This window comes from Hoplias malabaricus, chromosome 3, assembly GCF_029633855.1.
Source record: "Hoplias malabaricus isolate fHopMal1 chromosome 3, fHopMal1.hap1, whole genome shotgun sequence".
In the NCBI taxonomy this organism is placed as follows: Eukaryota; Metazoa; Chordata; class Actinopteri; order Characiformes; family Erythrinidae; genus Hoplias; species Hoplias malabaricus.
In genome coordinates, this window is record NC_089802.1 from 25,852,405 (window position 1) to 25,874,678 (window position 22,274).

The 22,274-nt window shown below is 44.9% G+C and overlaps 1 protein-coding gene across 3 annotated transcripts in view; it reads right to left on the reverse strand.

Moving 5' to 3' along the window:
• The window catches only part of sdk2b (sidekick cell adhesion molecule 2b), a 174,694-nt gene that overhangs the window by 26,217 nt on the left and 126,203 nt on the right, over positions 1-22,274 (reverse strand). For all 3 annotated transcript variants that reach the window (XM_066664601.1, XM_066664600.1, XM_066664602.1), the window contains exons 8-25: positions 22,190-22,273; positions 21,205-21,399; positions 20,733-20,849; positions 20,374-20,541; positions 20,085-20,187; positions 19,360-19,536; positions 19,018-19,154; positions 17,232-17,379; positions 16,893-17,033; positions 15,416-15,597; positions 14,506-14,621; positions 13,921-14,116; positions 13,614-13,712; positions 13,246-13,437; positions 12,603-12,724; positions 12,389-12,498; positions 10,080-10,230; positions 9,485-9,722 (exon numbers count right to left, since the gene is read on the reverse strand). In XM_066664601.1, coding sequence (XP_066520698.1) covers positions 9,485-9,722; positions 10,080-10,230; positions 12,389-12,498; positions 12,603-12,724; positions 13,246-13,437; positions 13,614-13,712; positions 13,921-14,116; positions 14,506-14,621; positions 15,416-15,597; positions 16,893-17,033; positions 17,232-17,379; positions 19,018-19,154; positions 19,360-19,536; positions 20,085-20,187; positions 20,374-20,541; positions 20,733-20,849; positions 21,205-21,399; positions 22,190-22,273 — 2,676 coding nt within the window. The remainder of the gene's footprint in view (positions 1-9,484; positions 9,723-10,079; positions 10,231-12,388; positions 12,499-12,602; positions 12,725-13,245; positions 13,438-13,613; positions 13,713-13,920; positions 14,117-14,505; positions 14,622-15,415; positions 15,598-16,892; positions 17,034-17,231; positions 17,380-19,017; positions 19,155-19,359; positions 19,537-20,084; positions 20,188-20,373; positions 20,542-20,732; positions 20,850-21,204; positions 21,400-22,189; position 22,274) is intronic.

Here is a 22,274-nt window from a genome sequence, read left to right on the forward strand (position 1 = left end):
AGCAGTGATGCTGAGGTATTTACAACTCCAACACCTGAGTCACACCTGCTGTATTGGGTGTCCAGACCATTGAAGAGCAAGGTGAAAGCAAGCAATCTTTGCAGAGCAAGAGCGTAGCATATGACATTTCCTGATACAGGAGGCACACATTATGATAGATTTTGTAGTGCTTTAAAATGTGATCATTGGTGTTCTGGATTGTAAGAAGAAGGGGTAGTAGATGAGTTCGTGAATTTCTGGTCTGCAGACAGGTGAACGTAGGGCTTGGGTTACAGACACAGCACAGAGCACAGAACTGACTGTGGAATTTCACCCTTGATTCTGGCCCAATGTTCAGGAACCCCACAAAGCAGATATGATTTGGGTGGTGGATAATTTTCAGCACAGCAGTGACACTGACATTGTGGTGATATGGCAGTGTGTATAGTGCTCTTATGAATGGATAAGACAAAGCAGTGCTGCAGGAGATTGTAACACCTGTGTCAACTCACTGTCCACACAGAGATACATATATTTTATTGGTACAACTTATAGACATAAATTCAGAGACAGTAGCTTATACATTCTCAGCACTGTAGTGACACTGACATTGTGGTGATAAGTCAGTGTGTATTGTGCTCTTATGAGTGGAACAGAAAGAGCAGTGCTGCTGGAGATTTTAAAACCTGTGTCAACACACACTGCCCACAGTGTTACACACACCTACTCTGCTGGTTCATATTATAAATACAAAATTGCAGAGACAGTAGTTCATACATTTGCAGCATACCTGCTTTGTAGGTGTCCTGACCTTTGAAGAACATGTGAAAATGAGCAATGAAAGTATGCAAAGCAAGAGGTGCACCCCTCTCTGTAGTTTTAGATCTACAAAGTGATCCTGTGGACAGTGGAGCTGAAAACACAGACACTGAAAGTAAAATGAGGTGGTCATGATGGTATTGTTGATTTGTTTAGATCTGCTAGAGTTGCTTTCAAATGTCTGTGTCCTCTGGCCCTCTCTGACTGGCAAGGGGGGAGGGGAGGGGGAGAGGTGACAGTCTGTGTGTGGAGGAGAGGGAGGGGCTGAGGGGGGATTCTGCATAGCGAGTCTGCAGGTATAAATGAGATGTAACGGACATATATTTGATCAAGAACTAGTCCTTGAATCAAAACCCAATATAGACATATGTGGTATCATGAGAATCGTAAGAACCTGAACTTTAGTAATTATCAAAAAAATGTGAAACTTTCATTACTGTGTGATTGCAGCCCCTGCTTAAATAGAGATGTGCAGCTTGCCTTTGAAACATCACATAAAAAAACAGCTGTAACTCAAAAATGCTTTAGGCATGTGTTATGAAAATGCACAAGGTCCTTTCCCATGATGTTCAGAATATATCTATCTCATCTTGCTGGTACTGCATCTCTAGGTGGCAGTGTAATCAATTAATAACCTGTGCAACCAGTTGCTGTCTAATTGTAAGGCCCTCTTTCTGTGCAATGTGGTCATATTTGGCACACTACTTTAGAGTAATGACATACATATGTCTACCAAGTTTTGTTTGATTTGGGTGAAGTTTTTTGTAGTTGTAGCTCAAAGAGTGCATCGAGCCCTGCCCATGCATATTTGTTAAGTAACTGCCACAACAGCGTGTCAAAATTTCACATTTTTTTTTGATAATTATTTACCTACAGTCTATATAGACTTCAAAAATACCAGTTGTTTATTGATAAGACAAATTTCCATTGAGGAGTTCGAAAAGCTCCATTTTCGTGCTCGAACCCCTAAAAATAAAAATCCTAACAATTATAATAGGATTTCAAGCACTTCGTGCTCGAACCCCTAATAATAAAAATAAAAATCCTAGCAATTATAATAGGGTTTCAAGCACTTTGTGCTCAAACCCCTAATAACAAATTAAAATCAGAACAAACACAATAGGGTTTCAAGCACTTCGTGCTCAAACCCCTAATAAAAATCCTTACAATTATAATAGGGTTCCAAGCACTTCGTGCTCGAACCCCTAATAAAAATCCTAACAATTATAATAGGGTTTCAAGCACTTCGTGCTCAAACCCCTAATAATAATAATAATAATAATAATAAAAATCCTAACAATTATAATAGGGTTTCAAGCACTCCGTGCTCGAACCCCTAAATATAGCCGCAAGCGGCAATTAATGGGGTTCTCGCTAAACAGGCCTGTTTGGAAGCATTAGGCCTACATTGTTGACATGGTACCTTTAAAATCAGGCCTCTAAGTAGAATCTGAAATTTGAACCCATTTGAGTAAAGTACGAAGGAGTTAGAGACATTCAAGTAAAACCTGTGATAAACTGAAGAGGTTCATTTGCATAATGGCGGCCATCTTGAATCGAAATGTCAACATTCGTTCTATAATTACCTAGGGTCAGACTCATGTGAACGTTTTGGCCCCAAGTTCAAGAGAATTGGACAAAAATTGTGGAAAAAAGTAGGTTTTGCTAATTATGCAAATGAGCTCGAAATCTAAATGGGCGGAGCTAAATGATCCAAATGGCAAATTAGTTTGTCTTAAGCCAAGGAAACAGGGAAAAAAAAGATTTTGTCTCTAGGCGTAGGAGATATAGTCCTCAATGCGTTTCCCTTTGCTATAGCGCCACCATCTGGCCAAAGAGTGTCATTTTTCTTGGCTGAGTCATTTCACACCTGCTGTACCTTGCTGTCAAGTGAGGTGTTTCTGGGCCTTATGGTCTTTGCTCCACATTGCATTTTGCATAATGCCTCAGATTAACTGTATTCCAACAGCACCATGTATAGTCTTAGAGAAATAACTACTTTCCCATATTTTTAGATCAGCTGTCAGGAGCGAGGGGTGGATTGAGGGAGGCGGACGCACTCGCTAAAACACGGTATATTTAATAAAGGAAAACAACAAAACAAAGAGACTTTAACAAAACGAAAACAAACAGGGAGCCAAGCAGGCTAAACTAAACAAGGGGAGCTAAACAGGGCAAACGGGACTGACAGACTAAAGAGTAAACGAAGGCACGAGAGAGGAAAAGAAACTACGACATCAGCCATGAGAGCACATACAGAAATGTTTGAGCGTGTACTTCTATGTGGATATTTACCTTACATGGACATATGTGGTATCAGCTGAATCCTAATGATCTGAACTTTAATAATTATCAAAAAATTGTTGCACTTTTATTCCTATGTAACATGTATTCCATAAGTAAAATAGATGCTATATATGTACACATATATACACCTATAACTCAAAAACGCTTTCACCAAAAGTTTCAAAATTTCACAATAAGCCTGAGGAGCAGATGTCATAATTAAATTGGGGTGCCACTGCAATCCTAGATGGCGCTATAACACAAAAAACCTTTTAATCAGTTTTTTTTCCAATTGTAGCACCCCCTTTGGGTTGATTTAGGCCATTATAGACATGCTCCTTCAAGGTATGGTCCTACATAATCCTATAAAGTTTGTGCTCAAACCCCTAATAAAAATAAAAATCCTAACAATTATAATAGGGTTTCAAGCACTTCGTGTTCGAACCTCTAATAAAAATCCTAACAATTATAATAGGGGTTCGAGCACGAAGATAAAAATCAGATAAAAATCTGAACAAAAACAATAGGGTTCCTTGCACTTCGTAATAAAAATAATAATAAAAATAAAAATCCTAACAATTATAATAGGGTTTCAAGCACTTCGTGCTCGAACCCCTAAATATAGCCGTAAGCGACAATTCCTGGGGTCCAAGCTTGTATTCGCTGGTAGAAGAACAATGCGCTAGCATATGAGCTGGCCTGAGATAGTAGGGACTTTTTGGGGAAGTTTGAGTAGTGTTTGTAAGGTGTTCCATGGCATCTCTTTGGAGGTGTAGCGTGAGATGGAGGAGTAGCGGAAGACAGAGACAGCATAGAGGACAGAAGTCACTCTGGAGTTGCACCCTGGTTTCTCACCCAAATGTTCAGGACCCACAAACAGCAGATATGATGTGGAGTTGCTTGTACTCGAGTCTTTCATCAGTGGACACAGGACACTGTCTACTGGCAGTGTTTGGTTGTGGACTATTCTCTGTCCAGCAGTGATGCTGAGGGATTTAAAACTCCAACACCTGAGTCATACCTGCTGAATAGGTTTCAAGACCATTGAAAAGCAGGGTGAAAGTGAGCAGTCTTTGCAGAGCAAAAAGGTAGCATATGACATTTCCTGATACAGGAGTCACACTTTAAGATTTTATAGTGCTGTAAAATGTGATCCTTGGTGCTCTGGCTTGTAAGAAGAAGGGGTAGTAGATGAGTGGGTGAATTTCTGGTCTGCAGACAGGTGAACGTGGGGCTTTGGTTACAGAGACAGCCCAGAGCACAGAACTGAATCTGGAATTTCACCCTGGATTCTGACCCAATGTTCAGGATCCCCTCAAAGCAGATATGATTTGGGTGGTGGATAATTTTCAGCACTGTAGTGACACTGACATTGTGATGATATGTCAGTGTGTAATGTGCTCTTATGAGTGGATCAGAAAGAGCAGTGCTGCTGGATAATTTTAAAACCTGTGTCCACTCACTGTCTACACTGTTACACACACATATCTTGTTGGTCCACCTGATAGATAACAGGAGCTAATCTGTTGAATCAGATGTTGTGCTGATTGTCCTCTAGTGGGTCCTCAGTGGACACAGGACAGTTTCTGCTGGAGGACAATTCCCTGTTCAGCAGTGATGCTGAGGGCTTTCAACCTCCAGCACATAAATCATACCTGCTGAGTGGGCGTCCTGACCATTGAAGAACAAGGTGAAAGGGAGCAATGAATGTATGCAGAGCAAGAGGTGCACCCCTCTCTGTAATTTTAGATCTACAACATGCTCCTGTGGACAGTGGAGCTGAAAACATGGACACTGAGACTAAAATAAGGAGGTGGTCATGATGTTATTGTTGATTTTTTAGGTCTGCTTTCAATTGTTTGTGTCCTCTGGCCCTCTCTGATTGGCAGTGGGGAGGGGAGGGGGAGAGGTGACAGTCTGTGTGTGAGGAGGAGAGGGAGGGGCTGAGGGGGGATTCTGCAAAAAACAGAGAGAACTGCAGCCAGATGAATGGGAGGGGACATATATTTGAACATAAACTAGTCTTTGGATTAAAACCCAATATGGACATATGTGGTATCATGAGAATCTTAAGAACCTGAACTTTAAGAATTATTTAAAAAATGTGGAACTTTCATTACTGTGTGATTGCAGCCTCTGCTTAAATAGAGATGTGCAGGTTGCCTTCGAAACATTGTATAACAAACAGCTGAAACTGAAAAATGCTTTAGCTAAAAGCTATGAAAATGTTCAAGCTTTCCCATGGTCTTCAGAACACATCTGTCTCACCTTGCTGGTACTGCATCTCTAGGTGGCAGTGTAATCAATTAATAACCTATGCAATTAGTTGTTGTCTAATTGTAGCGCCCCCTTTCTGTGCAATGTGGTCATATTTAGCACAATACTTCAGAGTAATGACGTACATATGTGTACCAAGTTTTGTTTGATTTGGGTGAAGTTTGTTGTAGTTATAGCTCAAAGAGTGCATGGAGCCTCGCCCATGCATATTTGTTAAATTACTGCCACAACAGTGTCAAAAGTTCTAACTTTTTAAAATAATTATTTACCTACAGTCTATACAGATTTCAAAAAATACCAGTTGTTTATTGATAAGAGAAATTTCCAGGGAGGAGTTTGAAAAGCTCCTTTTTCACATACCTGACTGTTGTGTATAAACTATGCATTTTTTGACAATAGTTGTAATTACATAGTTGTAAGACAATATGAAGAGTATGCAATAAAGCAAACTGCTTGTCGATATGTTTAATTTTCGCTGAGATATTCTATATTTTCATGTTGAAAATTTGAAATGTGCCCCCTAGTGGCTAGCGTTAAGAAACTTTTTATGGGCTTAGGAATTGCCGCCATGAACATACCATGCAAGTCCCATGATGATAGGACCTTGTTAAGGTCATTAAACAGCTGCTGAAATTTGATTGGCCGATGGCAGCCATGTTTCTTCGAATATGACATCATCATCATAGAATGTCATTCAAAACATCACCCAGTACATGCATACCAATCGGCATGTCAATCGGACAATCCTGTGAAGCGTAACAAAGTTTTTGTTATAGCGCCCCCTAGGTTTGCAGTTGCACAACCAAGTACTTATGTCGTCCAGCCCTTATAGGGATCAAGCATGTGAAGTATCGTAACATTTGGAGAAAGCGTTTGGGAGTTATAACTGTATTTGTATGATTTTTGGAACACGAGCTCCACACCTGTATTTGGGTGGAGTCTGAAAGCCGAGCAGAGATGAACTTTTTTTGAATAATTATTAAAGTTCAGGTTCTTAGGATCCTGCTGATACCGCATATGTCCATATTGGGTACATTTCCACAGACTAGTTCGCGCTCAAACATTTGTGCGATTTTACAAAATATGCAAATTAGCTCAAAATCTAAGTAGGCGGAGCTTATGGGTTCTTGAGGCTTTTTTGTAGGGTCTGACCTGAGGAATCAGGGAAAAAAAGAATTTCGTCTCTACGCCACACGGGGTAGGAGATATAGGGACGTTCCGCGTCGCTATAGCACCACCATCAGGCTGATCGGGCTGATTCTTTGCGCTTGAGTAGCGGGAGGGTTTACTACCAGTTGACCAAACGACAAGTCTGTAGGACCTACGGTTTGGGCTGCCCATCGCGTTTCATCGGGGAAAAAGAAGAAAAAAAACAAAAAAAGCGCAAAAAACAGTACAAAAACAATAGGACTCCAGCACTTGCAGTGCTTGGACCCCTAAAAACCGTAACAAATACAATTGGGTTCTACGCGCTGTAGTGCTTGAACCCTAATTATGAAAAAGAGCACAAGCTCAACACCACACACCACCACTCTCACACACTCACAAATGCTCCGCCCACTCCCAGCATGCAGAGAGAGAGAGAGAGAATGAAGAGAAGAGAGAGAGGGAACACAGAGAGAGAGAGAGAGAGAGAGAGAGAGAGAGAGAGAGAGAGAGAGAGAGAGAGAAAGAGCACAGGAGAGGAGAGAGAGACTTTCATTTCACTTTATTTAACAAAAAACAAAAATAGACATCAATCTAACAAACCCTCAGTTCACATAAGAAAACACACACACACTCCATCACCAAACCATCACAGTAGCTGATCAGAACACCACATGATCAAACATACTGAACAGAAATATACAATGTCTTGTATATATACAAATATACAATGTCCACCGTGCTGCGTGCACTGTATACACTCTTCTCATCCACATCTTCAATAGTCCCCTCAGTGTTCACAGGGAAAAATACATTGCCCAAAAGCAGTAAACACCAGAGGTACAGATGTGCCAGAGAAAACTACACATTGGAAATAATGAAACTTTTCCATGCAATCGTTAATCACTTCCTCAGTCTAAACCGTCTCTTAGGGGAGAGTGACATAAAGTCCTCATTCTTAGTGGCGTACTGCACTGATCTAATAAACTTCTGAGTGTCTGAGAAGAAACTATTTAAACACACATTCCTTTTACCTTTTGTAACTTTCAAAAACCGGTTAATCTTTGTGAATAAGTAAAGATCCTCTGGGGGTTCAGGTATTTCAGCAGAGGTCTCAGATGGACCGGCCTGAGCCGAAAAGCCAGACCTACAGGGCAAAATGGAAGGTACTTCAGACAGCCCTGAACAATCTAATAAAACACTCTCCTCCTCGGAGTCCAACACAGCTTCCCCAGAGTCACAGAGACACTCATCACGCACACAGCCTACAATCACATCATCCTGTTTCAGAACTGAACTTCCACACTCCTCCATGGGTTTATCAGTTTTACACTGGTCCCCTACCTGCTGCCCCTCCATTAAATTACTCTGTTTAGGCCCATCACCCCCCTGCTGCTCTTTTCTGTGTGGGCAGCCGAACTGTTTATGGTCGATGTCTCCACACTCAAAACAGCAGAGTTTTTCTGTACTTGCGAACACTATGTACGATCCTTCCCCGTGTTTAACCCTAAAACTCACGTCCATAGTCTGATCACGGTTTTTTAAAAACATGAAGACCTGGCTCCGAAAAGACAGGACATGTTTAACTGCTTCATTTTTACATCTGAGAGGAATCACGCTCATTGCACCGACAAATTTGCCAAACCGAGCCAGTTCTTTCATAATCGCCTCGTTTTTAATGAACGGCGGAACGTTAGACACAACAACACGGGTCGCGGGTGCACGTAGAGGGCTGACCTGCACCAGCACTCCACTAACCCGGATCCCTGATTCAATCAGGCTGCTTACACAGCTCTCCTTCATTAAAAACACCACCACAGCTCTGTTCATGCGAGAAGCCGAGTAAATATTCTCACATCCTACCTTCCTTCCGACCACTAACAAAACTTCTTCCACCGTCGCCCCGCTCTCCGAGACACACCTGACGCCATGGCGGAGAGACAGCGTCTTCACGCCGGCCTCAGAGGCCATGACGCCAGCTACAACCCCCTCACCACCGGCCAAAAACAGTTCGGTACCAACAACCTCACTATAATCTCATAAAGAGAAAGAAATAAAAGAATAGAAAGTAGAAAATCTGAAAAGTTGGCAAAAACGCCAGAAAACTCCACGCGCCACCGCGGACAATCCGCGCGCACGCGCAGAGAGAGAGAGAGAGAAATAGACAGACAGAGAGAGAGGGGCAGTGACAGGTGATAAAGTTCAGGTATGAGCTGCTTTAGAGAGAGAGAGAGAGAGAGAGAGAGAGAGAACGAACAGAAGAGACAGAGAGAACAGAGGACAGAGAGAGAGAGAACAGAGAAGATAGAGAGAGAACAGAGGACAGAGAGAGAGAGAGAGAGAGAGAACAGAGGAGAGAGAGAGAAGGAGAAGGAGGGATGATGAGGATGTAATGATTCTGAATGTAATAACATTGTCATTTCCCGCATTCTTCAATTTCCCACAAAGGCCTTTACTCTGTGTGGAATGAAAAGTGTTCTCCACACATCATGTGTTTCCAATTTCCTCACACACACACACACACGCTTGAAATCTGAGAGCGAGCAGCTGTGGGGAGAGAGTGAACCTCAGTAAACTCTGAGAGAAAGACGTATTAGATGCAGTTCAGTTTTATTATTATTATTTATATTTTATTATTATTCCTTTAATAGATTTATTTCCATAATGTCATCATTATTTTCACTCTGACATTCTTCAATATTTTAATTTAATAAAAAAGGTTCCAATAAATCAATACAGATCAATGCAGTCTGTGTCCATAAGTGTTTCCTCCTGTTATCTGCCTCATACCCCTCTCCTACCCCAGTTACCCCACTCCTGTCCCACCCAACCAGCTCCCACCTCTGTTATCTACCTCATACCCCTCTACCCCAGTTACCCCACTGACATCCCTCTCCTGTCTGTTCATGCCCCTGACCAGAGGGAGCCCCGTGTCCTGTGAGGCGTAACAAGGACAGAACCGTGTCCCCGGTCTTACCAGACTCCCGGGTTCGTCCCCGGACCGGTTGGCTCCAGGGTCCAGCGCCGATGCCGTTCGCAGCCTGAACCCTGACCTCGTACTCGGTCCATTCCTCTAGGTCCTCGATGGTGAACTCTCGCTCCAGACGGTCGGGGATCAGATGGACCAGGGCTTTGGACTGGGGCTCAGTTCTGCTGTACTGGACCCTATAGCCCACGGACTCTGGGTTACCGTTATACTCCCATTCCGGCAGGGGCTGGACACACACACAAAGAGAGAGAGAGAGAAAGAGTAAAACAGAAATATGTAGAAAAACAGAGAAAAGGGGAACGGAGAAGAAAGAGAACCAAGCAAAAATGGCTAAAAACCAGAGCTTTGGCTCTTTGCTCCTTACTGCTGTGTGCTCTGGGCTGGGGTGAACAGTGAGTGGGTTATTATCATTTAAAGGAACAGGTGCTGAAAGCGGGCGTTCTGAACAGGGCTGTTTACACAGGGGGAGAACACTGCTGTGGGCCTCGTGGGGTTTGGACCAAAGCAGGTCACAGACGTGTCATTAAAAAACTGAACTATGTTCCACTCTGGAGGAGGATGTGTTACAGAGATATTTTCTTACCACCCAACGCAGCCAGAGGCTGGTCTCGCTGGCCGTCCGCAGGGTGATGTTGACCGGGGCGACGTCCGGAGCTGCCTGCAGCGTCTGGATCTTCCTGGATGGCTGGCTTGGAGGACTCGTACCCACAATGTTCACTTGCCGCATTCGGAACCTGGAACACACACGGACCACATTAACCAGCAGGGGGCATTTTTGACAAATGGGTCTCTCCTGATGGCAGCAGCTGGGCTGTAGTAGCTTGATGTTTCCTAATGGGGCGCTATGTATAATAAAGGAGGCAGTACTTAGAACAGAACCCCTCTGCATTTCCCCTTGGGGGACTCCCAGACCCAGTCTTAAAGGTGACGGTCTACGATTGTGGGGAAACTCTGTTCTCTCTGGTTTGTTCATGTTCAGAAGCTCTGAATCTTTTAAGGTGGAGTGGTGTGTGTGAGTAAAAAGTGACTGTATCTTTTAAGATGGAGCGGTGTGTGTGAGTAAGAAGCGACTGTATCTTTTAAGGTGGAGCGGTGTGTGTGTGTGAGTAAGAAGCGACAGTATCTTTTAAGTTGGAGCGGTGTGTGTGAGTAAGAAGTGACGGTATATTTTAATGTGGAGCGGTGTGTGTGAGTAAGAAGCGACTGTATCTTTTAAGGTGGATCGGTGTGTGTGAGTAAAAAGTGACTTTTAAGGTGAAGCAATGTGTGTGAAGCGACTGTATCTTTTAAGGTGTAGCGGTGTGTAGGTGTAAGAAGCGACTGTATGTTCTAATGTGGAGTGGTGTGTGTGAGTAAGAAATGACTGTATGTTTTAAGGTGGAACGGTGTGAGTAAGAAACTACTGTATCTTTTAATGTGGAGTGGTGTGTGTGAGTGAGAAGCGACTGTATGTTTTAAGGTGGAGCGGTGTGAGTAAGAAGCGACTGTATCTTTTAAGGCGGAGCAGTGTGTGTGAGTAAGAAGCGACCGTATCTTTTCATGTGGAGCAGTCTGTATGAGTAAGAAGCGACTGCATCTTTTAAGGTGGAGTAATGTGTGTGAGTGAGAAGTGACTGTATCTTTTGAGGTGGAGTTGTGTGTGTGAGTAAGAAGCGATTGTATCTTTTAAGATGGAGCGGTGTGTGACAGTAAGAAGTGACTGTATTTTTAATGTGGAGCAGTGTGTGAGTAAGAAGTGACTGTATCTTTTAATGTGGAGCGTTGCATGTGAGTAAGAAGCGACTGTATCTTGTAGGTGTCTGAAGTGTAAATTGTCTGTAAGTGTTTATTCACTGTCTAAATACCACAATGTAACCAGTCCGAAGCTAATGTAATGTAAAATAAATAATAATAATAATAATAATAAATTTTTATTTGAAAGCGCCTTTCAAGTGACCCAAGGACACTGTAAAATAAATTAATAAATAAATAAATAAAATAAAAATGAAAAAAAAAAGTAAAAAAAAAAAAAAAAAGAAGAAAGTCAATAAAAGGTAAATGCACATACCAACATAAAATGACCAGAGAGACATATACATAGTATCATCCATATGCTAGTTTAAAAAGATGAGTTTTTAGTCTGGTTTTAAAAACATCTACAGATGAACAAGCTCGCAGTTCGTCAGGAAGACTATTCCACAGCTTTGGACCCGCAACACAAAATGCTCTATTTCCAGAGGTGCTTAGCTTAAAATGTGGGACCTCAAGCAAATGGAGGCTTGAGGACCGAAGAGTGCACACTGGAGAGTATGGTTTCAGTAGACTACTTAGGTAAGAAGGGGCAAGGTCATGCAAGGATTTAAACACCAACACAAGCAATTTGTACTGTATTCGGTACTTCACTAGAAGCCAATGGAGACGACTTAGGACTGGAGTAATATGCTCCCAAGATCTTGTATGGGTCAGCACCCTAGCAGCAGAGTTCTGGACATACTGCAACCTACTCAAGGCCCAAGCAGGGAGGCCACACAACAGAGCATTGCAGTAGTCAAGTCTGGAAGTGACAAATGCATGGACTATGGTCTCGGCAGCAGTGAGAGAGAGAAAAGGGCGAATCCTAGAGATATTTTTAAGATGGTAGAAGGCTGTCCTACATGTGTTGTTAATATGTGAGTCAAACGATAATGTAGAGTCAAACATTACTCCGAGAAAATAAACAAAGAAGTGGATTCAGTGTTGTGATTGAAAAGCCCACTCCTCTCCCTCCCCCCCACCCCCAACACCCACCACTGTGAGGGGACACCTGTGACGGAGGCACTGTGCACTTCTGAGTGTTCAGGGGGAGTGCTTGAGGAGAAGTGTAAATCAGAGCTGAAACGCAGGGACAGGGGGTCAGAGGTGTGGGTGTGGCACCTGTAGAAGGTGAAGGGGTTCAGAGCGGGGACCACCAGTGACCGGGCGTCCGGCTGGTTGGTGAGCTGATGGACCATCACCCAGTCCTCGTTCTCTCCCACCACGCTGATCTGAAAACAGAGCAGAGACAGGCAGGGCCTGAATAAAGGGAAGAGCGCCGGCAACCGTGTTAAACAGAAACCCAGTAGGAATCAAACACAGTAAAAGGACAGACCTGCGCCTCCACCTGCCACCGGGAGATGGAGGTCTTCCCGTCGTATCCGGGTTTAAACTGAAGGGTAACCGAACGGGCGCCGATGTTGGAGATCGCCAGGTTAGTCGGGGGTCCGGGAAGTTCTGAACATAACACAACACACAGGAAGAACACAGTGATGGAATATAATTTTATACACAATACATTACAGTAAAGAGACAGTGACTGGAGATAAAACCAACAATGTTCTCCTGAAAATAAAACATAGTTCACTACAAACACAACAGACACATAACCTTTCATTGTATCTATTAAACCTTTAAATTACATTAATTAAAACAGACAAGGACACATTATGAAAATTTTTATTTTTACTATTACTATTTTATTTTTAAACTATTATTATTATTGTTATTTAAAATTCATTTGAAGGGAACTGTTGTCTCATGTAAAGTCCAGCATTGCCATCTCGTGGGCGAAAATAGTCAGTAAACTGCAGTCCAGTAATAATCTGTACTCCAGGACTGTACTAGTGCACAAACTAATGACTGATATTACTGACTGTGTGTGTGTTTGAGTGTGTGTTAGCCATAAGGGTAGAAGGTTCAGACAGAGGGATCAAACAGAGCGGTCGGACAGAGAGGTCGGACAGAGGGGTGGTTACCTGGGGGGACGCCGGAGGAGATGGTGGAGGAGCTGAGCTGACCCTGACCCTTGGAGGTCATGGCGGCCACCTCGATGGTGTAGGTGGTCAGCGCGGTCAGCCCGGTCACTCTGTACTCCAGAGTCACGTTCGGCAGGTAGTGGGTGACACGCGTGTTGGTGCGATTAAACTCCTCCCACGAGATTCGATAACCTGGAAACACACACCCACACCATTGAAGCTCTTGCAGTTCTCGGGGTCTGCACTAGACCACCATCAGCACACTGTGGAGTCCTGGTGTGTCCACAGTGTGGAGGGTGGGGGCTGATGGTGGGGTGTCTGTATATGACATCTGTCAGAGTCTGTGTGAGATCTCACACAGAACTCACCTGTTAGAACACCGTTCTTCTCATGGGGTTCCCTCCAGCTGACCTTTAGAGACGTGTCCAGTATCTCAGTAAAACTCAGGTGACCAACAGCTCCAGGAGCTACACAGAAAGAGAGAGAGAGAGAGAGAGAGAGAGAGAGAGAGAGAGAGAGAGAGAGAGACAGACAGAAAGGCAGACAGACAGAGAGAGACAGACAGAGAGAGAAAGACAGACAGAGAGAGAGAGAAACAGACAGAGAGAGAGAGAAATAGAATTTACACCCCTGTGTGTGTGTGTGTGTGTGTGTGTGTGTGCGTGCATATCTTACTGTCTTCGTGTGTGTGTACTCTGCGCGGGGGGCTCGGGGGTCCGTCCCCTGGTGTAGTGAAGCACAAAGCTGAGGTAAAATACTGAGTAAACTTATTCAGTCCGGTGACGTATCCCACGTGGACGCTGTCCTGAAAATTGGGTCGGACTGTTACCATGGTAACCTCTTCCTCATGACCTGGCTCCCATGCCAAGAGCTGAGGAACACACACACAAACACACACACACAGGTGTATGATCAGCACAAAGTAAAACAGAAGCTCTTAAATCCTGAACTCATCCTGAGCTCCTCAGCTCGTGTTCATGTGTCTCCCATCAAATCTTCACAGCAATGTAGGTACATCACACCCTAAAGCCTCCCTGGATACGTTCCCCCGGATTCTACACTCTCAGAGGGGGCAGCAGACAACAGACTGCATTCTTTTTTGGAGTCAAGTGTGAGCTTGTGATTACCATACACATCTGTAGAGGTGTGAATACGCAAATTAGGGCCCACCCACTGAATTTCTGCCTTAAAACCTGCCCCCAATTTCCTTCAGGTGACTAACCGGCGCACCTGAGCAGTAACAGTGAAGAACGTGTTTACCTTGTATCCCTGATTGATGCCGTTGATGAACTGAGGGTTGGGGGCGGTCCAGGTGAAGCGGATACTGCTGGAGTTCACTGCCTCCGCCTGGACGTTACTGGGGGCAACCGTGGGAACTGAGAGAGAGAGAGAGAGAGAGAGAGAGAGAGAGAGAGAGAGACAGAGAGAAATCAGTTATGATTAATGTTAACTCTTTGTTTCTACACTCACTGTCCACTCTCAGATCCACTGCTGTGTCTGATCCACTCACACCAGCACAACACACACTAACACACCACCACCACGTCAGTGTCACTGCAGTGCTGAGAATGATCCTCCAACACATCACACCTGCTCTGTGAAGAACAGGGGGAAAAGTGGGGTAACAAAGTATGCAGAGCCACATATGCACTACAGTATGGAAGTATGGAAAACAACAGAGTGGGCCGTGGAGGGTAAATGTAAAAAAGTTTTAATGTTCTGGCTGGAGGGTGTGTATTACAGGGTGTTATTTTAATTCTTTTGTTCTAGACAGTGGGGGGAGAATGCAGATGGGGATAGGTGTGAGATGATTAAACATTTACCCCCCGCCCATCAACCACTGCATGGCTCGTCTTCAGTCTTCCGAACTTCCCCCACATCCCTCAGCTGCCCACTGCTGCGCTCTCTTCACTGGCTTCCTGTAGCTGCCCACATCCAGTTTAAAACTCTCATGCTGCCTACAAAGCCAAGAACAGACCAGCCCCTTCCCACCTTATGGCACTGGTCAAGAATCAGGCTGCACCTCGAGCCCTTCCAGCTTCAAGTACCGAGCCCCCCACCACCAAAGACCACCAGGGTCCACTCCGACACACAACCAGTTCTGGTGTGTAACACCATTCCCCCCAGAGTTTATGATGGTCCTACAGGACCTGGTTGAGAGCACTCTCACCCCCCTGCAGCGTCCACTCTGTGACCTTGTGGCTGTAGACCCCGATTCCCGCGCCATTATAAGCCGCCACCTCGATCTCGTAATTGGTCCAGATGATCAGGTCCTCCAGCAGCAAGTTGGTCACCTCAGGGGTGGAGATGTTCTTATACTGAATGTCCACTGGGAGACCCGTCAGACGATATCTAGAACACATAACACACAGGGTTAAACACCGGAACCATCCAGAAATACCTTAGCAACCATATCATGTAGCGAATAATGAGCAGCACAGCACCAGCCCTGTACTAACACACCCAGCAACCACCTTAGAAACCATAGCAACCACCCGGAATCAGCTTAGAAACCACCTAGAAATCATCTGCAAACATCACTTTACAGAGAAACAAGGGCCTAGCTTCTACACTTCAACAACAAACAACAGGGGGAGACTTCACACCATCCCTCTCTCAGTAACACACTGTAATCAGATGTTGGCTCAGACAGACATAAATATTTATGCTCCATATGGTGAGTGTGTGTGTGTGTGTGTGAGTGTGTGTGTGTGTGAGAGAGAGAGAGGGAGAGATGTGGGGTGTGTTGGGGGTTGTTTTAGAGTTTATAACATGTTTGGGTTCTTGGCTATAAACCTGGGAAAAGAAAAATGTAGAAGACCTGGACTCTGTGGAAAGTGAAAATGAACTGCTGATTAATGACAAACCACAACATGTGATTCCCCTGGTTCTCCAACTGTGTCAGGGTTAGCTCTAGTGAGTGTAGAAGAGGTCTTTAGAGCCACGGCTCAGATCCCTGTTCCAGGCTGAGATTGTAAAAAGACCGGCCGGTGTGACACTGCGGCTGTGTCTGAAACAGAAGGCCGGAGGAAACCCACGCAGACACAGGGAGAACACACCACACTCCTCACAGACAATCACCCAGAGGAAACCCACGCAGACACAGGGAGAACACACCACACTCGTCACAGACAGTCACCCGGAGGAAACCCACGCAGACACAGGGGGAACACATCACACTCCTCACAGACAGTCACCCGGAGCGGGACTCGAACCCACACCCTCCTGGACCCTGGAGCTGTGACAGAGACACCACCTGCTGCTCCATCATGCTGCCATTTTTAAACCCATATTTGTTATTTTCCATTTAATATTTTTAAAGTTAAATGCATATATATTCTAATGAACACTGCTGTTGGCCCTGCTGATGCACAGGATTATGGGAATTCTAAATCAGTGAAGGATACTTCTACGCTACCTCCCAAAATTGGCGGTGACTAAGACGCGCCTTGCTCCCTCCCTCCCTCAGAATGCTGCCTCCGGAGACAGCACTGCTCTCATTTCAGACACAGCCATCAACTGGGAATGCACCTGACTGAGCGGCCCCTGTAAAATCTCGGCTGGGGCCTGGGTCTGAGGACGTCTAGGATGAGTGGTGATGGTGTACAGTGCAGTGAGGTGCAGCAGAGGGCACCGTAGTGACGCACCGGATGATGTAGCCCCTGAGAAGGCCGTTCTGCTGGCTCTCCGGGGGAGGCTGCCACTGGATCATGATAGAGGAGTTGGTTCTGCCGCTCGCAATAACATTCTGCGGAGAGGCACTGGGGGGCTCTTCTGGGAGAGAAACACTGAGAGAGAGAGAGAGAGAGAGAGAGAGAGAGAGAGAGAGAGAGAGAGGGGTGGGGGTTACATTAGAGACACCATTGAGTTCAAACAGTGAACTTATTAAGGTGGGACTTCAGAGATATGAAAGTATAAATGTATAAATATGTGTGAGAGCATGTATGTGTGTGTGTGTGTGTGTGTGTGTGTGAGCCCACCCTCACCGTTCCGTCTCTTTGCTGAAGGGTCCTTTGCCCACGTTGTTTACGGCACACAGTCGGAACTGATAGGATCTCGCCGGGATGAGTCCACTCACCGCCACCGCCGTGGAGTCTGGCTCGATATTTGCCAACAAAATCATCCATGGAGCATCTAAACAAACAGAGAAATAAACACCTCAGTAAACATTAACACACACAAGAAATGGAGAAATAAACACCTCAGTAAACATTAACACACACAAGAGACAGAGAAATAAACACCTCAGTAAACATTAACACACGCAAAAGACGGAGAAACAAAAACCTCAGTAAACATTAACACACACAAGAGAAGGGGAAATAAACACCTCAGTAAACATTAACACACATGAGAGCCAGACAAATAAACACCTCAGTAAACAATCACACACAAGAACCAGAGATATAAACACCTCAGTAAACATTAACACATGAGAGCCAGAAAAATAAACACCTCAGTAAACATTAACACACGAGAGACAGAGAAATAAACACCTCAGTAAACATTAACACACACAAAGGACAGAGAAATAAAAACCTCAGTAAACATTAACACACACGAGACAGACAAATAAACACCTCAGCAAACATTAACACACAAGAGCTGGAGAAATAAACACCCCAGTAAACATTAACACACACAAGAGAGAGAGAAATAAACACCTCAGCAAACATTAACACACACAAAAGATGGAGAAAATAAAACCTCAGTAAACATTAACACACACAAGAGAAGGAGAAATAAACACCTCAGTAAACATGAACACACACGAAAGCCGGAGAAATAAACACCTCAGTAAACATTAACACACACAAGAATCAGACAAATAAACACCCCAGTAAACAATCACACACACAAGAACCAGAGATATAAACACCTCAGTAAACATTAACACACACAAGAGACGGAGAAATAAACACCTCAGTAAACAATCACACACACAAGAGCTGGAGAAATACACACCTCAGTTAACATCAACACACATAAGAGATGGAAAAATAAACACCTCAGTAAACAATCACACACAAAAGAGCTGAAGAAATAAACACCTCAGTAAACATTAACACACAAAAGAGACAGAGAAATAAACACCTCAGTAAACATTAACACACATGAGAACCAGAGAAATAAACACTTCAGTAAACATTAACACACACGAGAGACGGAGAAATAAACACCCCAGTAAACATTAACACACACAAGAGACAGACAAATAAACACCTCAATAAACATTAACACACACAAGAGACGGAGAAATAAACACTGCAGTAAACAGTAGCACACACAAAAGCTGGAGAAATAAAAACATCAGTAAACAATCACACACACATGAACCAGAGAAATAATCACCTCAGTAAACAAGCACACACACGAGAGCCGGAGAAATAAACACCTCAGTATACATTAACACACACAAAAGCTGGAGAAATAAACACCTCAGTAAACATTAACACACACAAGAGACGGAGAAATAAACACCTCAGTAAACAACCACACACACACGAGACCCAGAGAAATAAAAACTTCAGTAAACATTAACACACACGAAAGCCGGAGAAAAAAACACCTCAGTAAACATTAACACACACGAGAACCGTTCTCTGTTCTAGCCATTTGTGTTGAAACCTGGAATGGGACTTGGACACTGAGACAATGTCTGGCAAGAACTCGAGAACCTTAGAACCAAGGTGGTGAAGACACTTGTTTGCGAGTGGAAGGTTCTGATCATAGTCGGGTCACTGTGTGTCATTGGGTCATTGGGGTACTCACTGTTCTCAGACACCTCCAGAACGTATCTGATCAGAGGACTGTTCCCATCGAAGGGTTTGGCCCAGTTCAGGTTAATGGCCCTTTTTTCTGAGGAACTTAGAACTGCACTTGGGTTCTCAGGAGCATGGGGCAACTGCCTGTAAACAACAAACAACAACATAAACATATAAACAATGACAAAAGACTAGAGTGCACATCTGCAATAAAAACTGGCTGTAAATGTGCTCTCTGTCTCTGGATGTGCTGTGACTTTTAAGTGTGTTAGGGGGCGGAGTTAGAGATACATGTGCATTTCCTCTCAGGTGTGTTAGGGGGTGGAGTCAGAGATGCAGGTGTGTTTACCTCACTTTCAGGTGTGCGCTCCTGGAGTCATTTCCTCCCACTGTGGTCACTTTGCAGGTGTATGTGCCAATGTCACCTGACCAGGTTTGGGAGATGTGCAGCGTCCCGTTAACATCCAGCCGTAACCTTGGCAACGACTTGGGGTTGATCACCTGTCCGTCCTTTTCCCACAGGAACCTGGACATGACAAAAACACCTCGTATCTCCAAACAGAATTTACTCACGTGGACACACTGAAACGAGCTGCTCTGAAGAAGCTGCACATGAGCCGAAGGTCTCCACGCCCAATGCCAACAATGGACTCGTGTGTGTGGAACAATGGACCGGTGTGTGTGGAACAATGGACTGGTGTGTGTGGAACAGTGGACCGGTGTGTGCAGAAAAATGGACCGGTGGGGTGTGTGTGGAACAGTGGAACTGAGTTCTCTGGAGTGACAGAGCTCCTCTTGGATGAGATTTTGCATGTTGTTCCCTTTCTCTCTTTTTCTGTCTGTTCTCCCACTCTCTCTCTGTTTTTCTCTCTCTTCCTCTCTCTGTTCTCTCTCTCTGCAGGTGTACTGATGAACAGATGATGTAGAGATGGAGAGATGGAGCTGGATGCTGCAGTGATGTGGATCAGGAGTTAATGTGCTTACAGGGTGGTGGAAATCTGGAGCAGTTAATCATGGCCAGTCCAGCGTAAAGGCATTTGGACATCTGTGTGTGTGGGTGTATGTGTGTATTACCTCACGCTCACACTGGGGTCGTGGGTCACTCCGCAGGTCAGTGTAGCTTTAGTTCCTTTAATAACACTCTGATCTTGAGGAGGAGTAGAAATACGAGTGCGAGCTACAGAGAGAGAGAGAGAGAGAGAGAGAGAGAGGGAGACGGAGAGAGAGAGAGAGAGAGAGAGAGAGAGAGAGAGAGAGACAGAGAGAGAGAGAGAGGAAGTCATAAGGAAATGTCCTGATGTCGAGCTCTAGTCTCCATCACACACATGATTTCTGTGTCTGAGCCGCACACACACACACTTACCCCATACCACCAGGTCAGCCAAAGCCTCATCAATTCCTCTGGAGTTACTGGCCATACAGGTGTATGTACCTGCGTCTAAAATGTGGGCAGGGCTTATCAGCAGGCTGCCGGACTCCAGCAGAGTGAAACGAGGGAGCTGCACCGAGCCACTAGCTAATACACGCTCACCTGTGCTTACACACACCCACACACAGGACAGAGATCAGACATCTCACAGTTCCACAAAAGGAAAAACTATGATGTTAGAGGAAGCTGTTAGTGCAGTGACTCCGCCACAACACACACATCACACATTTTACATTTCAGAGTGCGGGGGTGTGTACATGCTATAATACGTGTGTGTGTGTGTGTGTGTGTACCTTTCTGCCAGGTGATGGCGGGTCGGGGGGCTCCTGAAGTCTCACAGTGTAAGATCACAGACATACCATCGATCACAGTGCTGTCGGATGGGCCGGACGTTATATTCGGAGCAATGCCTGAAAATAACACACGATAAAAACTCTCCATTAAACAGATCCATTACAGGAATAACTTACTGAATGAGTGGTAGAGAGACTCTGACTGGTCACTGCGAGGTAGAGAGAGACAGAGAGAGAGAGAGAGAGAGAGAGAGAGAGAGAGAGAGAGAGAGAGAGAGAGAGAGAGAGAAGAGTGGTAGAGAGGCTCTGACTGGTTACTGCAAGGTAGAGAGGTAGAGAGAGAGAGAGAGAGAGAGAGAGAGAGAGAGAGAGAGTGGTAGAGAGACTGACTGGTCACTGCGAGGTAGAGAGAGAGAGAGAGAGAGAGAGAGAGAGAGAGAGAGAGAGAGGAGAGTGGTAGAGAGACACTGACTGGTCACTGCGAGGTAGGTGTTGGTCTGGATTTCTCCGGCCTGGTTCCGAGCGAAACACTGGAACATTCCGGTGTCATCCGGAAGTAGCCCGTTGACCTGCAGACTCCCGCCATACAGGACTCTGTACCGTGGCAACCGCACGGGGCTGATGGGTAATGCATCCTTATACCACACTATCTCCGGCTGGGGAACACCTGCAGGAACAGGGAGGCGGAGCTTAACCTCACAGCGGTGGAGATGATTCTACTGACCACAGGGATCACAGGTGGAGCTGAGGGCCATGTTCTAGTGATGGAGGTGATGTAAGTGACTCTAGTGACAGAGGTGACCCTAGTGATTGAGATGGAGATGACTCTAGTGATGGAGATGGAGGTGACCCTAGTGATAAAGATGGAGGTGACTCTAGTGATGGAGGTGACTCTAGTGACGGAGATGGAGATGAATCTAGAGATGGAGGTGACTCTAGTGATGGAGGTGACTCTAGTGACGGAGATGGAGATGAATCTAGAGATGGAGGTGACTCTAGCGATGTAGATGTAGATGTCTCTTGTAACGGAAATGGAGATGACTCTAGTGATGGATGTGACTCTTGTGATGGAGATGGAGGTGACTCTACTAATGAAGGTGACTCTAGTGATGGAGATGACTCTAGTGATGGAGATGACTCTAGTGATGGAGATGACCCTAGTGATGGATGTGACTCTAGTGATGGAGGTGACTCTAGTGACGGAGATGGAGATGACTCTAGTGATGGAGATGGAGGTGACTCTAGTGATGGAGGTAACTCTAGTGATGGAGGTGACTCTAGTGATGGAGTTGACTTTAGTGACGGAGGTGACTTTAGTGACGGAGATGGAGATGACTCTAGTGATGGAGGTGGAGATGACTCTAGTGATGGAGGTGGTGACTGTGATATTATAGTGATGATGATCGTAATGGTGCTGCTGCTGAAGATGATGATGATGAAGGGGGAGGCTGCTGTACCTCGAGCCTGGCAGGGAATATCCACCACCTTCTCCATCTCCGCCGTGATGTGCTTCTCCGGTTCCTTTACAAACTGAGGTGGCTC